At 46.4% G+C, this 14,044-nt stretch overlaps 1 protein-coding gene across 1 annotated transcript in view; it reads left to right on the top strand.

The window, feature by feature from the left end:
• The window catches only part of spag1 (sperm associated antigen 1), a 71,875-nt gene extending 64,620 nt beyond the window's left edge, over positions 1-7,255 (top strand). The window contains exons 14-15 of the mRNA XM_033018939.1: positions 2,781-3,191; positions 6,400-7,255. Of these exons, the coding sequence (XP_032874830.1) occupies positions 2,781-3,191; positions 6,400-6,528 (540 nt within the window). The 3' untranslated portion in view covers positions 6,529-7,255. The remainder of the gene's footprint in view (positions 1-2,780; positions 3,192-6,399) is intronic.
• Positions 7,256-14,044: the final 6,789 nt, after the last annotated feature.

The raw sequence follows: 14,044 nt of genomic DNA on the forward strand, positions 1-14,044 counted from the left end.
CACACACCCCCTCCACCACTCACCCGTTTCCCCAACAAACTCCGTTTCCACCACTCACCTGTTCCCCAAACGCAACCCGTTCCCTCAACACAATCAATCCTTCCCACGTGGGTGGGGCAGTGGGCGCTTCCCGGAGCCAATGAATTGACTCGACTTTAGGGTCGGCGTCAGCGCTCCCTTAAGCCAATCAATCCTTCCCACGCGGAGAGGAGGGGTAAAAATATCACTCTCTCCTTACTCCCCTTGGTGCTGCTGATCGCATTGGCTCTCTTTCACCTCTCCTTCCCTCTGCTTTTCCATACCCTCAGTCACTCCCTCCCTCACCTCTCCCCTTTCACACTCCCCCACCAAAGACAATGTTTAAATAACATTTCATCTCCTCCCATCCCCCACTCCGTCAACTCTCATGGCTTCTGTATTGGCAGCAGAGATCACATCGTGATGTCATTTTCAGTTTTGGAATGTTCACTGCAGCGTGTGACTGAGATCCCATTGTGATTGGATGACTGAGATGCCACTGTGACATCATCACTGGAAGCTGCTGGAAAAGTCTTCCACTCACAGGCAGTCATTATTTTCAAAGTTAGCTTTTTTTTAAACTTTAAATATCAATAACGTGAAATATAACATCAAAAGTGAAGAAACCTGATACTAACGACCACGGGAAAAAGCAGAGTAAGATTCTGCAAACATTTTTGCGCTATTGTATATCATTTTGGTGTAGTTCTGATCTTCCAGACAGACAGACAAACAAGACGAGACTTAATATTTAGATGAACGATCACAATTGTACATAAGAAGCAAAATTGTAGGTTTACCAAATAAATTTAAATTTAACTTAATGTGCATTTTTATCAATACTTTCACTTTTTGCTATTTTGCTTCAATTAAGTAGAAATAAGGAAGTTTATTCTTTTTTGTAAAAATGTTACCTGCCACTTTGCTATTTTTTTCCCAGATTCGAGTGGAATGCTAACTTTAAAAAGCAGGCATATTAATATTTAAATTAAAATATTTTTCTGGGCATTTAAGTTTAATCAAAGTAACAAAAGATTTTCTCATTTGGGTTAATCCAATATCTCTGCTTTATTTTGGGTCTTCAAGAAAGTGTGGGCATTAGATGAGTGCATTTCTACTTTCAGAAGTCAATGGATTCTCAGCCAAATAAGCATTCTTATACTGTGAGTGTGGATTGTGAGTTTGGCTAGCTGCTCAAACTTCCATAATTAGAACAATAGTCACTTGGAATACTTTGACTAAATTATTTAACTCAATGCAGACCTTCCTGATACATTTTTATGGATGAGTGTTTAACCCAGGATATCAAATTATTTTCTTATCTTAACTTTTAACATATTAAATTCGACGAAATAGACACATCTTAAAACTATAAACATAAAAAGAAACTGCAGATGCTAGAATTCTGAAAAAAGCAAAATGCAGGGGATACCCTGCAGGTCATAAAATATTTGTCGAGAAAAAAACAGAATTAATATTTCAAGCTGATGGATGACTCTTCATTGATTTATGTTGTTCTGCTTTTCAAATATTTTTTTTCTAATCTATGGATTATCACCTCTGATTCTTTTTCAATCAATTCAGCGCTTCCCAGGACTAGCTTCACTCTCTTCTTTAAATTTGATAATGTTTCCGTAAATGTCGATCTTCTGTGAAACAATATTAAGTTATTGTTGATACCAGAGTGCCCTGCTGTGGTATTTCATTCCATGGGTAAAAGTGGTAAAGCTCATTGATATGTAGTGGTCAGTATGCCTCATTCATTAACACACAATGTTTAAGAAAGAACTGCAGATGCTGGTAAAATCGAAGGTAGACACAAAATGCTGGAGAAACTCGGCGGGTGAGGCAGCATTTATGGAGAGAAGGAATTGGCGACGTTTCGGGTTGAGACCCTTTTTAAGACTGATGTCAGGGGAGGGGGTAGAACAAAGAAAGAATGTAGGTGGAGACAGTAGAACTAGTGGGAGAACTGGGAAGGGGGGGGGGGGGGGGGGGGGATGCAGAGAGAGAGCAAGGGCTACCTGAAGTTAGAGAAGTAGAAGTCAATGTTCATACCGTTGGGGTGTAAGCTACCCAAGCGAAATATGAGGTGCTGTTCCTCCAATTTGTGCTGAGCCTCACTCTGACAATGGAGGAGGCCCAGGACAGAAAGGTCAGATTGGGAATGGGAGGGGGAATTGAAGTGCTGGGCCACAGGGAGATCAGCTAGGTTAAGACGGACTGAGCGATAACATACCACATCCGTAGAATTCTCCCCTCTGTACTCTGGGCTGGAATGCGTGGTAGCGGTAGCAGGTGGGGAGTAATAACGTTACTGCCTTTATATGTAAAGTTCTTAAAGGTCATTTCTGTGATTGCTTTCCTATCTAGACAGTATTAAAATCTACCTATTGACCTTATCACTACATATAAGCACTCAACCTTTCAAAATCCAGTGAGTTTGCACAGTAGAAAACAATCATACATTGTTGCCATGTCTCTCACAGCATTAAAGGTTTAAATTTCTTCCAATAAAAATCCTGCAATAGCAGAAATTTTAGACGCTTATTGTTTATTTTATTAGTTTTATCCAGTGAAAGCAGTACTGAGATCGTGAGACAAGCATGATGAGAAGTCCAAATCTTAATCAGGCAGTCCGCTTGTAGGTTCATTCTCTGTAATTTTGTCCACCTTTCTCAAATACAATAATCTATCTTTAAACAATATTTTTGGCATCTTTAAGTTTCTTTGTTTTTTTTTCCATTTTTATCTCTTAAAAGGTCGCTGATAGTGATGAAGAGGAGAATGAAGACAAAACTACAGAGTGTGAAAATATTTCTAATCTTAATGTTGGGAAAGAGGATTCTGTAATAAATGACTGTACTTCACATAGAAAAGAAGCTTTTGAAAATTCTTATTCGCCTTCAAAAAAAGGAGTTAATTTAGAGCCTGCAAATGCATATGAATTTTGGCAAGCACTGAATGATATGCAGGCTGAGAACAATCTTGCTGGATGTGCAGAGTTGCTAAGAAATGTAAAACCAGAAGATTTACCATCCATGATGAGTAATAAACTGGAAGCTGATGTGTTCACTATGATTATTCAGGCTTTGAAGGAACATCTTTTAGAAAAGTATCCCAATCTTGTGTATCAGCATCTTGTTCACCTGTGCAAAGCAGAAAGATTTCAGGTATGTGTTGCTTAAAGTATTGTTATTTTAAAAATTGCTTAGAATTTACTGGTGTTAACATAGAAACATAGAAAATAGGTGCAGGAGTAGGCCATTCGGCCCTTCGAGCCTACACCACCATTCACCATGGCTGATCATCCAACTCAGTATCCTGTACCTGCCTTCTCTCCATACCCCCTGATCCCTTTAGCCACAAGGGCCACATCTAACTCCCTCTTAAAGCTCTGTACCGCTCTCCTTTTATATCCTTTTATTCCTTTCTCCTTCATATATTTATCTAACTCTTGAAGCATCTGAGCCTCAACCACTTATTGTGACAGCAGTTTCCATTTTCTAACCCCTCTCTTCAAACCAACATTTCTACTGAAGTCTGTCCTGGATTTACTTGTGACTTTATATTCCCTATGTCTACCCTCTCAATTTTGATCAATTTAAAAAGAGTTCACTGCACATTTGATCATTGTTACTTTTTTGCATATCTTTCATTCATATGTTCTACATCACCATCTGTCCCTCTCATTTCCCTTTCCCTGGTTCACACCCTGAAGAAGGATCTCGACCCGAAATGGCACCTATTACTTTTCTCCAGAGATGCTGCCTGAGCCGCTGAGTTACTCCAGCTTTTTATGTCTATGGTGATTAATGGTCAGTGTGGGCCGAAGGGCGTGTTTCCACGATCTATCCTAATGCCCCTGTCCCACTTAGGAAACCTGAACGGAAACCTCTGGAGACTTTGCGCCCCACCCAAGGTTTCCGTGCGGTTCCCGGAGATTTTTGTCAGTCTCCCTACCTGCTTCCACTACCTGCAACCTCCGGCAACCTCCCGGAACCGCACGGAAACCTTGGGTGGGGCGCAAAGTCTCCAGAGGTTTCCGTTCAGGTTTCCTAAGTGGGACAGGGGCATTAAATTACATTTTTTTTAAAGATAGGGATCAGAATCAAAGAGGGTGTCGCCCTCCACCCAATAGTCAATGGGAGATGGAGGAACATGTGTATATAGGCACATATTAGAGAGATGCAATAAAATTAGGGTTTGGGTAATTAGGGTTTTGGTAATGGAGAATTTCAGTTTCTCACATAGGATTGGGAAAGGCTGAGAAGAGCTGGTACATTTTATGCACTGTGTAAATAAACTAATGTGAGAAGAAACATTACTGGACTTTATTTTGGCGTATGTATCTGATCAAGTAAAGGGAGTGTCTGTGGAGGATCATTTTGGAGATAGTGACCATAACTTTTTCAAGTACCCATGCATTCCCTCTTCTCCCCAACTAGTTGTCCTACTACTGTAGTTCCACTGTCCGTATCTTTGTATCACTTTGTTATCACCACATCCCCAGCTGACAATGGGCATCATGGGCTCCATCCTTCATTGGTCATTTGTTACTGGCCCTGCTTTGTTCTTGCCTTTTCTTATCTCCAATTCTGTCCCCTCACCTTTCAATCTGAAGAAACGTCCCGACCCGAATCGTCAGCCATCCTTTTTCTCCAGGGATGCTGCCTGACCCGCTGAGTTACCTTGTGTGTATCTTATACATAGATACATAGACAATAGGTGCAGGAGCAGATCATTCGGCCCTTCGAGCCAGCACTGCCATTCAATGTGATCATGGCTGATCATCCACATCAGTACCCCATTCCTGCCTTCTCCCCAAGCCCCTTTATTCCACTAGCCCTAAGAGCCCTATCTGACTCTTTTGAATGCATGCAGTGAATTGGCCTCCACTGCCTTCTGATGCAGAGAATTCCACAAATTCACAACTCTCTGTGTGAAAAAGTTTTTCCTCATCTCAGTTCTAAATGGCCTACCCCTTATTCATAAACTGTGGCCCCTGGTTCTGGACTCCCCCAACATCGGGAACATGTTTCCTGCATCTAGTGTGTCTAATCCCTTAATAATTTTATATGTTTCTATGATACCCTCTCATCCTTCTAAATTCCAGTGTATACAAGCCCAGACGCTCCATTCTTTCATCATGTGGCAGTCCCGTCATCCCGGGAATTAACCTTGTAAACCTACGTTGCACCCTCAATAGCAAGAATGTACTTCCTCAAATTCAGATCTTTGGTATAAAACAGCATCAGCAGTTCCATTCTACACATTCTATATATTTTAAAGTGGTTATGGAAAAGGACAAGGATGAACCAGTAATAAAGATCTTAAATTGGGGGGAAATCATTTTATTTTAACATAGCAATATGTCTTCCTCTTCAAGACAGCATGGCCTGATAACAATACATGTGTGCACCTAACATCAGTTGCATGAAGTTACTGGCAAAACATCTGAATGATAGGGTTTTGAGGAGGAAATTCAGGAAACTTTCCCCTATATATGAGGTGGATGAAACAAGAGGACATAGATTTGGGGTAAGAGATTTAGAGGGAATCTGAGGGGGATCTTTTTTCACCCAGAGTGTAACTACTTGAAATGAACTGCCTGATTGGGGGAAGCTGGATCACTGATAGGATTTAAGAAGTGCTTAGAGCACTTGAATCGGCAGAGGGCCATAACCAGTTGCCGGGAGAAGGGTGACCACTAGCCATGAAATACTAACTCCTCCTGACTCTTTTTAGATCCTCCCCTTCCCCTACTCTTTCCAGTGCATATAGCAGAAGGATGCAGCATGCAAACATGTACAGCATGATGTTTCTGATCTTTTCTCCCATCTCCCTCTGAGCACCCTACTTCCAAGCACAAAGTACAAAAAAAGACATCTGGCACTGTTACTGGTTATTGGTAATCTCTGTAATTGGAATGATTATCCAAGAAGTGTCAAAATAATGGTTGCCCGCAGTTTTGGTGTAGAGTCTGAACAGTCATTTCTCCTTCACTTTAAATGTTTCCCTAATGATTTGATGGGTTTTCCCATTTATCCCAGTGGCCTGGTAAACCCCAAAAACATCCGTCTTGAGTTGACAGCTTGCAAGATTAAGTTACTCGTCTAATTCATCAAACAGGTATTAGACTCACTATCTTCAAAACAATAGGACCAACATTAGAGGTTCAGGAAGACTTCTGGATATTTCCAATGCATGAAATATCATGCTAATGAAAAGAAGGTGAACTATACACAAAACACATGTTGAAATGATGCACATTGTCAAATGCACTTATAAAATTAAATGACAGAGAAGTTATTACAGCTTGTATTTAACCTTGAAACTAATTTGCGATAAATAATTTAAATATATTATATTTTTGTGCAGATTGCATCAGTGATCGTTGGTAAAGGGAGGGAACAGGAGCAACAACTCTTTAGTAGTCTGTCACAGATGAAGAGCAATGAGTTCACCTCTGAAGATGTAAAGAATCTAGCAAGAAAATATGATATATAATATTTTCAAAGTGTCAATTTAATATGGAACTCAGGTGGCTTGGACCTACGGCAATTGTGCGGCTTGCGTTCTGCACACTTTTCCACTCACTTCTACATTGTTAATTGTTAATTCAAACTAAAAATGTGACCTAAAAATCTTTGACGTTGTCCCACCCTATTCATGGTATGTTTCATCCATCTAATATAATTAACTGTTTGATAATCTGTCATTGTTTACTAAAAGAGAAACTCATTCTCAAAGCTGTGACCTCAATTCTCAAAAACCAGCAAGACCTATCAATACGTCGTTGAATATACGCTTTTGTTTTCCCATCGATAACACAAGAACAATTGTTGTTCACTATCAATCCTCTTATGTTTGGTACGTTAGATTCTGAAGTTTACAAATTTCAGCTTATCTATATTTAAATAGACTGCCTTTGGTCATTAGAATAAAATGATTTTTGCTTGTGGATTGCCTGGTGAAGAATACTAATATATTCATGATTAAATATTAATTAGGTGTACTTTCTCAATCTATGATGAAACCTTCAACTTTAAATGCAGAATGCAGTAAATTTGTACTTATATGCAGCTATATTATAAGATGTTGCCCGTTAATGATAAAAAATGTATGCACTGTGATGCAATCTCCTACAAAGTCAAAAGGCTGCAAAATATTGCTTCAGCCTCTTATATTTATGCACTAAAAGAATAAACTGTATTGATACTTCTGTTCCAAAGGATTTGTGGTTTAAATGATTTGCAAGATGGTATTTCTAATTTCACCGTGTGCACTCGACCTGCCAGGGCTTCCAGGATCTCCTGGTCCTGACCCCCGCACCACAAAAAGTCCCAACCAGAAGCTTCACCTATCCTCATCCTCCAGAGAATGCCGATGGACTGGCTGAATTAATCTAGCACTTTGTCTTTTTGTTATGAACCAGCGTCTGAAGTTCCTTGTTACGTCTTTCTAATTAAGAGCCCTGCTTCCCCCCAAAATTCCCATACTATGATGTGTAGGAAGGAACTGCAGATGCTGATTTGCACTGAAAATGGACACAAAATGCTGGAGTAACTCAGCAGGAGAAGCAGCATCTCTGGAGAGAAGGAATGGGTGACCTTTCGTGTGCATCATGATGTGGAATACAAGAATATTTGGTTCTGATGTTTAGTCATTTCCCAGTGGTGCAACATAATGAAGGAAGAGTTGAGTCATTACAACCCAATTGTAATTTAGCTCTTAGGGCTTTCGAGGGATATGGGGGGAAAAACGGAACAGGATACTGATTTTGGATGATCAGCCATGATCATATTGAATGGCGGTGCTGGCTTGAAGGGCCTACTCCTGCATCTATTTTCCACATCAGGGTAACACTGTTGGACAAGCAGCTGGCCTGCTGAAACAGCCAAAAAATAGTGAGAAGATACACTTTCTTTCCAAAACAAGTACTTAGAAATGATAGGTACACAAAAATGCTGGAGAAACTCAGCGGGTGCAGCAGCATCTATGGAGCGAAGGAAATAGGCAACGTTTCGGGCCGAAACCCTTCTTCAGACTGAAGAAGGGTTTCAGCCCGAAACATTGCCTATTTCCTTCGCTCCATAGATGCTGCTGCACCCGCTTTCTCCAGCATTTTTGTGTACTTTCGATTTTCCAGCATCTGCAGTTCCTTCTTAAATACTTAGAAATGATTGTGATCAGATTAGTTATATAATCATACTGCTCTAGGTAACTAGATAAACTAAAGTAACATTGCTTTGTAGGAACAAAGCAGGAAGCAGCCAAAGTAGAAGGCAAAAGATAGACACAAAGTACTGGGGTAACTCAGTGGTCAGGCCGTATCTCTAGAGAAAAACAATGGGTGATGTTTTGGGTCAAGACCCTTCTACAGACTGAAAGTAGAAGGGAGGGAACTGGAGGAAGAAAAGGCCAGAACAGAGCAGGGCCGGCAACAGAAGACTGGAGGTCCAGCCAGCGCTACTTTGTTCTGGCCATTTCTTACTATAGTTCCTTCCCCTCTAATTACAGTCTGAAAAAGGATCCTGACCCAAAACATCACCCATCCTTTTACTCCAGAGATGCTGCCTGACCTGCTGAGTTGCTCTTTGTGTCTATCGTCAGTATAAACCAGCATCTGGAGTTCCTTTCTGTAGATCAGTGCATGCTCCTTTAACATAGTGACCTCACCACTACTAACCACTCCCCATTGTCTCCAGTATAATTGTAGCTTCCCCACCTCCAGCTCTCTCTCTAGCTCCAGTGATGACCACGGACAGCTAGTGCATGATGTGTGTAGTGCATATAATAAAGTTATATAGTAAAAGACTGTGTGACAAGCAAGTCATTTTACATGGTGTCACAGCGGTAGACTCGCGTCTCCTGTTCATCGGCTTTATTTTTATTATTTGTTTTCTCCCAGTTGTGTCCCCACCCCCCCTATTCTTATTATGTCCAACTCGTGTCGTCGTCCCGACACGCTCGTTTTTGACACGGACATCGTACACCGCTGGACTGTCTTCCAGCGCGACTATGAACACTATATCGCAATCGCTCATCCTGGTGCCACTCCTGCTGTACAGGCTCACCTGCTCCTCAACCTGGCTGGTCCGGAGGCAATGGAACACTATGCCTCGTTCGAGTTCGCCCCTGGTGAAGACCGTCACGACCCGGTATGTCTCATAGCCAAATTCACTGCCCTATGCGATATCCCTACCAATAACATTATCGAGCGCTTTAAGTTCTTCCAAAAGCGTCAGACTCCCGGTGAGCATATAGACGCTTTCATTGCCTCTTTGCGTCATATGGCTCGGCGGTGCCGCCTTGAAGCGATAACACCGGACGAAATGATCAGGGACGTCCTGGTCAACGGTCTCCTGAACTCTAAGCTGCGTGACGAGCTCCTGATGAAGCCTGATCTAACGCTAAGGGAAGCTATGCATGCCGCTCGCATGGCCTCTGCTGTTGGCTCCGTATCTCAACCGGTGTCCCAGGACATTAACTTCACCGGTACTGCTGGCCGCCGGTGGATCAATGGCCCGCCACGCCAGGGCACCGCCGCTGCGCCCGCTAAGGTCACCCCTCGTCGCTGCCCAAATTGTAATTTCTCTTCCCACCAATTCAACGTGTGCCCAGCTCAGGGTAAAACTTGTAATTCCTGCGGGAAGCTGAACCACTTTTCTGCGGCATGTCGATCTCGTGGGAAACCTGTCCCTGCTCCTAGGAGGAGTCTAAACAACCTTGTGGATTGTGATAGCGCGCCTGGTTCCGTGTACCAGCCGGATGAACTCCCTGACTCTGATACGAGCTCCTCCCACGGTGATTCAACTGTGTTTTCGCTTTTGGGTGCACTTGCATTGATAACAGATCCCTCTGTACACGTTACTGTGAATGGACACTCCTTCCCTGCGAAGGTCGATACTGGTGCTTTTGCCAATGTTATGTCTGTTAGCTTCTTCAAACAGATAAGTTCTGGGGAGAGGGTTACTCCCGATGACTCCCGCCTTCATGCCTATGGGGGAGGTATTCTGGTCCCTGTGGGGAAGGCCACGCTTATCTGTACAGTTCTTGAGACCTCTCGGCCCCTCACTTTTCTCCTGCTGGATTCCGAAAACGTCACCCTGCTGGGCGCCCGTGCATGCCAGGACTTTGGCTTGGTCTCTTTCCACCGCGACATCCACCTGGTGCAGGCTCCCATGGACCCCCCGAGCGAGTACCCCGACCGTTTTGATGACGTTCTGGGCAAGCTGCCCTGTGCTTACAAAATCGTTGTTGACCCGGGTGTCAACCCGGTGATTAGAGCTGCCCACCGTGTGTCTTTCGCCATGAAGGGCCGCGTGGAGTCCACACTGCGTGACATGGTGGCCATGGGCATCCTCAAGGAGGTGAGTGCTCCCACCCGGTGGGTCTCCACCATGGTCGTCGCTGCCAAGAAGGACAAAAGCGAGATCAGGATCTGCATCAACCCGAAAGACCTGAACCTCGCCATCAAACGCCCGCACTACCCCATGCGGACAGTGGAGGACATCGCTGCACAGGTCGGTCCGGCCACAGTCTTCTCGGTCCTAGATGCCAAGAGCTCCTTCTGGCAGATCCCTCTGGATGAACGTTCCTCCTTCCTGACCACCTTTATCACACCCTTCGGCAGGTTCCGTTTTCTCCGCATGCCTTTTGGGATCAACTCAGCAAGCGAGGTTTTCCAGCGCACCATGGAACAGCTGTTTGCCGGGTTGCCGTGCGCTATCATCGTGGATGACATTCTGGTGTACGGGAGGGACGTCGCTGAGCACGACCTGCACCTCCGCCAGGTCCTGGACAGGGCTCGTGAGATCAATCTCAAACTCAACCCGAAGAAGTGTCGGTTCCGCGTTCCGGAAGTCACTTACGTAGGCCACGTTTTCACGGCTGGGGGTCTAAAGCCAGACCCCCAGAAGACGGCAGCGGTCACCGAAATGCCCGCTCCCACCGACGTGCCCGGCCTGCAGCGCTTTCTGGGCATGGTCAACTACCTAGGGAAGTTCATACCCGACCTCAGCGAACTGAGTGCTCCCCTGAGGGAGCTGATCAAGAAGGACAATGCCTGGGTCTGGCTCCCGCATCACCAGTCGGCATTCGTGGCCCTGAAGTCCAAGCTCGCACGCACCCCGACTCTCAAGTTCTTTGATTTAAACAGGCCAATTGTCCTCACTTGCGATGCATCTCAGTTCGGCCTCGGTGCTGCCTGCCTGCAGCTCTATGACAATCGGCAGCTGCCTGTTTCCTATGCCTCTCGCACCATGACCCCTGCTGAGCAGCGCTACGCTCAGATCGATAAGGAGCTCCTTGCCGTGGTGTTCGCATGCTTCAAATTCAAGGACTACATTCTGGGCAACACCTTCACCATTGAAACTGACCACCAGCCAATGGTCTCTATCTTGAACAAGCCTATCCATGTGGCCTCTTCACGTTTGCAGCGAATGATGCTGCAGCTCCAGCGTTTCACGTTCGAAATTGTGTACCGCAAGGGCAAGGAGATGTTCGTGGCCGACACATTGTCCCGTGCTCCGCTCCCTTCCGTTACCTGCCATCCATACGAATCGTCTGACCTGATGGTACTGAACGTTAACATTGTTCCCTCTTGGCAGATGCAGTCCCTGGTCAAACACACTGCCGCTGATCCTGCCTTGCAACAGCTTGCGGGCGTCATCCGCCGTGGCTGGCCTGACCGACGCTCTTCCCTACCGGCTGGTGCCGTGCCCTACTTCCTGGTTCGGGATGAATTGGTGCTGCACAACGGCGTGGTGGTGAAGGGTCACAAGGTCGTGGTGCCGGCCGCTCTGCGGGATCATTACTTTCAAACCGCCCACAACGGCCACCCCGGGGTGGAGGCCACTTTGTCCCAGGCCCAAAGCCAGTTTTACTGGCCTGGCATGGTTCAGGACATCCGGGACAGGGTCTCCACCTGTGCTGCCTGCAACAGTCTCCGGCCCCATCAACAACGCCAACCTCTCATGCAGCAGCCGGCTCCCGAGTTGCCGTGGATGGCTGTCGCCACTGACATATTCGAATGGCGTGGCAAACACTTCCTGGTCCTGGTGGACTCCTACTCCAGCTGGTTCGAGGTGGACCAGCTGCCTTCCCTCACGTCTGCTGCCGTCATCGGGAAGCTTCGCCGCCACTTTTCAACCTTTGGGTCCCCGGTGACTCTCCAATCCGACAACGGCAGCCAGTTTTCCAGCGCAGAGTTCCGTGCCTTCGCCACCCATTGGAACATTCGCCACATCACCAGCAGCCCCGAATACCCGCAAAGCAACGGCCTTGTGGAGCACGCTGTCCGCAGCGCCAAGGAGCTGCTGGAACATTGTCGGCTTTCTCATTCTGACTTCTACCTTGCCCTCCTCAACCTCCGCAACATTTCCCGGGACCCCGCACTCGGTTCGCCTGCCCAGCGCCTCATGTCCCGCACCACCCGCCCTCCTCTCCCGGTCTCTCAGCAATCCCTCAAGCCCACGGTCCGCAGCCCTGCCGCTGTCAAGGAGCGCATCATCGAGAAGCAGATCATCCAGAGGCGCTCCTTTGACAAGTCGTCCTGTCTCCTCCTCCATCTGTTCCCAGGCCAGGTTGTCCGGATGCAGTCCCCCTCCGGTCATCACCGGCTGGCCGTTGTCGTTGGCAATGCTGACTCTCCACGGTCATACCTGGTTGACTACGAGGGCACCGTGTACCGTCGGTCCCGCCAGCACCTGCTGCTTGTCAACGAGCCTGCTCCGCCTCCCGCAGACCCGTTTTCTCCGCCTGTCCCTTCCCCACTGCCCGAAACACCTCCTGCCCCTGTCACTCCTCGTATGCCCCGGGCACTGCCCTCTCAGCTCTCTGTGCCCCGCACACGCCAGCCTCCTTCTCCTGCCTCACCTGCAGGTGTACCTGTTTCGCCTCCCCGTTCTCCTCCTTCCCCTGGGCGCTCTTCACCCGGATCTCCCGTCTCTGTCCCTGCCCCCGTCCCTGCCCCCGTCCCTGCCCCCGTCCCTGCCCCCGTCCCTGCGGCTCCTGCGGTTGAAGGGGAAGGCGGGTTGCTCACCCGCTCTGGGCGGTTGGTCAAGCCGCCTGCCCGGTACGGAGTGTGCGAGTAGCCTGTATCATGAGATGCTCTAACCGGTCCCTGCGCGGTTTCTGATTCTAGCGTATGAGCCGTGGTCGCTCTTGTTTCCAAGAGGAAGGATGTAGATCAGTGCATGCTCCTTTAACATAGTGACCTCACCACTACTAACCACGCCCCATTGTCTCCAGTATAATTGTAGCTTCCCCACCTCCAGCTCTCTCTCTAGCTCCTGTGATGACCACGGACAGCTAGTGCATGATGTGTGTAGTGCATATAATAAAGTTATATAGTAAAAGACTTTGTGTGACAAGCAAGTCATTTTACACTATCTGCATAAAAATAGAAGTCAGTATTGATGCTGTGATACTTTGTATTCAGTTTATTTGTGCACTCCATATTAAATTGCAAGATATTATTTTGTTATCCCAGTAATGTTTGGAAAACCACACTGAAAATGGAAAAATAAAATAAATACCTTCGAGAGTTCCCTTTCAAACATAGAATTGGATATTGCTCCCCCTCCCCCTAGTCACAACAGGGACAGAGTCCCCCTTGTCTTCACCTTTCAATCCATCTGCTGTGGCATCCAGCACATAATCATCCAATATTTTTGCCACCTCCAACGGGAACCCACCACTAGCCACCCTTCCCATCGCCACCCCTGTCCGCTTTCCGTAGAGATCGTTCCCTCCGCAACTCCCTGGTAACTCATCCTTTTACCCAGACCGCCCCTCTCCCGAGGCACTTTCCCCTGCAACTGCTGGAGATTTAACATCTGTCCCTATACCTCCTCCTTCGACTCTGTCCAAGGACCCCGACAGTCCCTTCAGGTGAGGCAGAGGTTCACTGGCACCTCCTCCAACCTCATCTACCGTACCTGCTGATCTAGGTGTGGACTCCTACATATCAGCGAGATCAAGCGCAGACTGGGCGATCATTTTGCTGAACACCTTCGCT

Source organism: Amblyraja radiata, chromosome 4 (assembly GCF_010909765.2).
Source record: "Amblyraja radiata isolate CabotCenter1 chromosome 4, sAmbRad1.1.pri, whole genome shotgun sequence".
In the NCBI taxonomy this organism is placed as follows: domain Eukaryota; kingdom Metazoa; phylum Chordata; class Chondrichthyes; order Rajiformes; family Rajidae; genus Amblyraja; species Amblyraja radiata.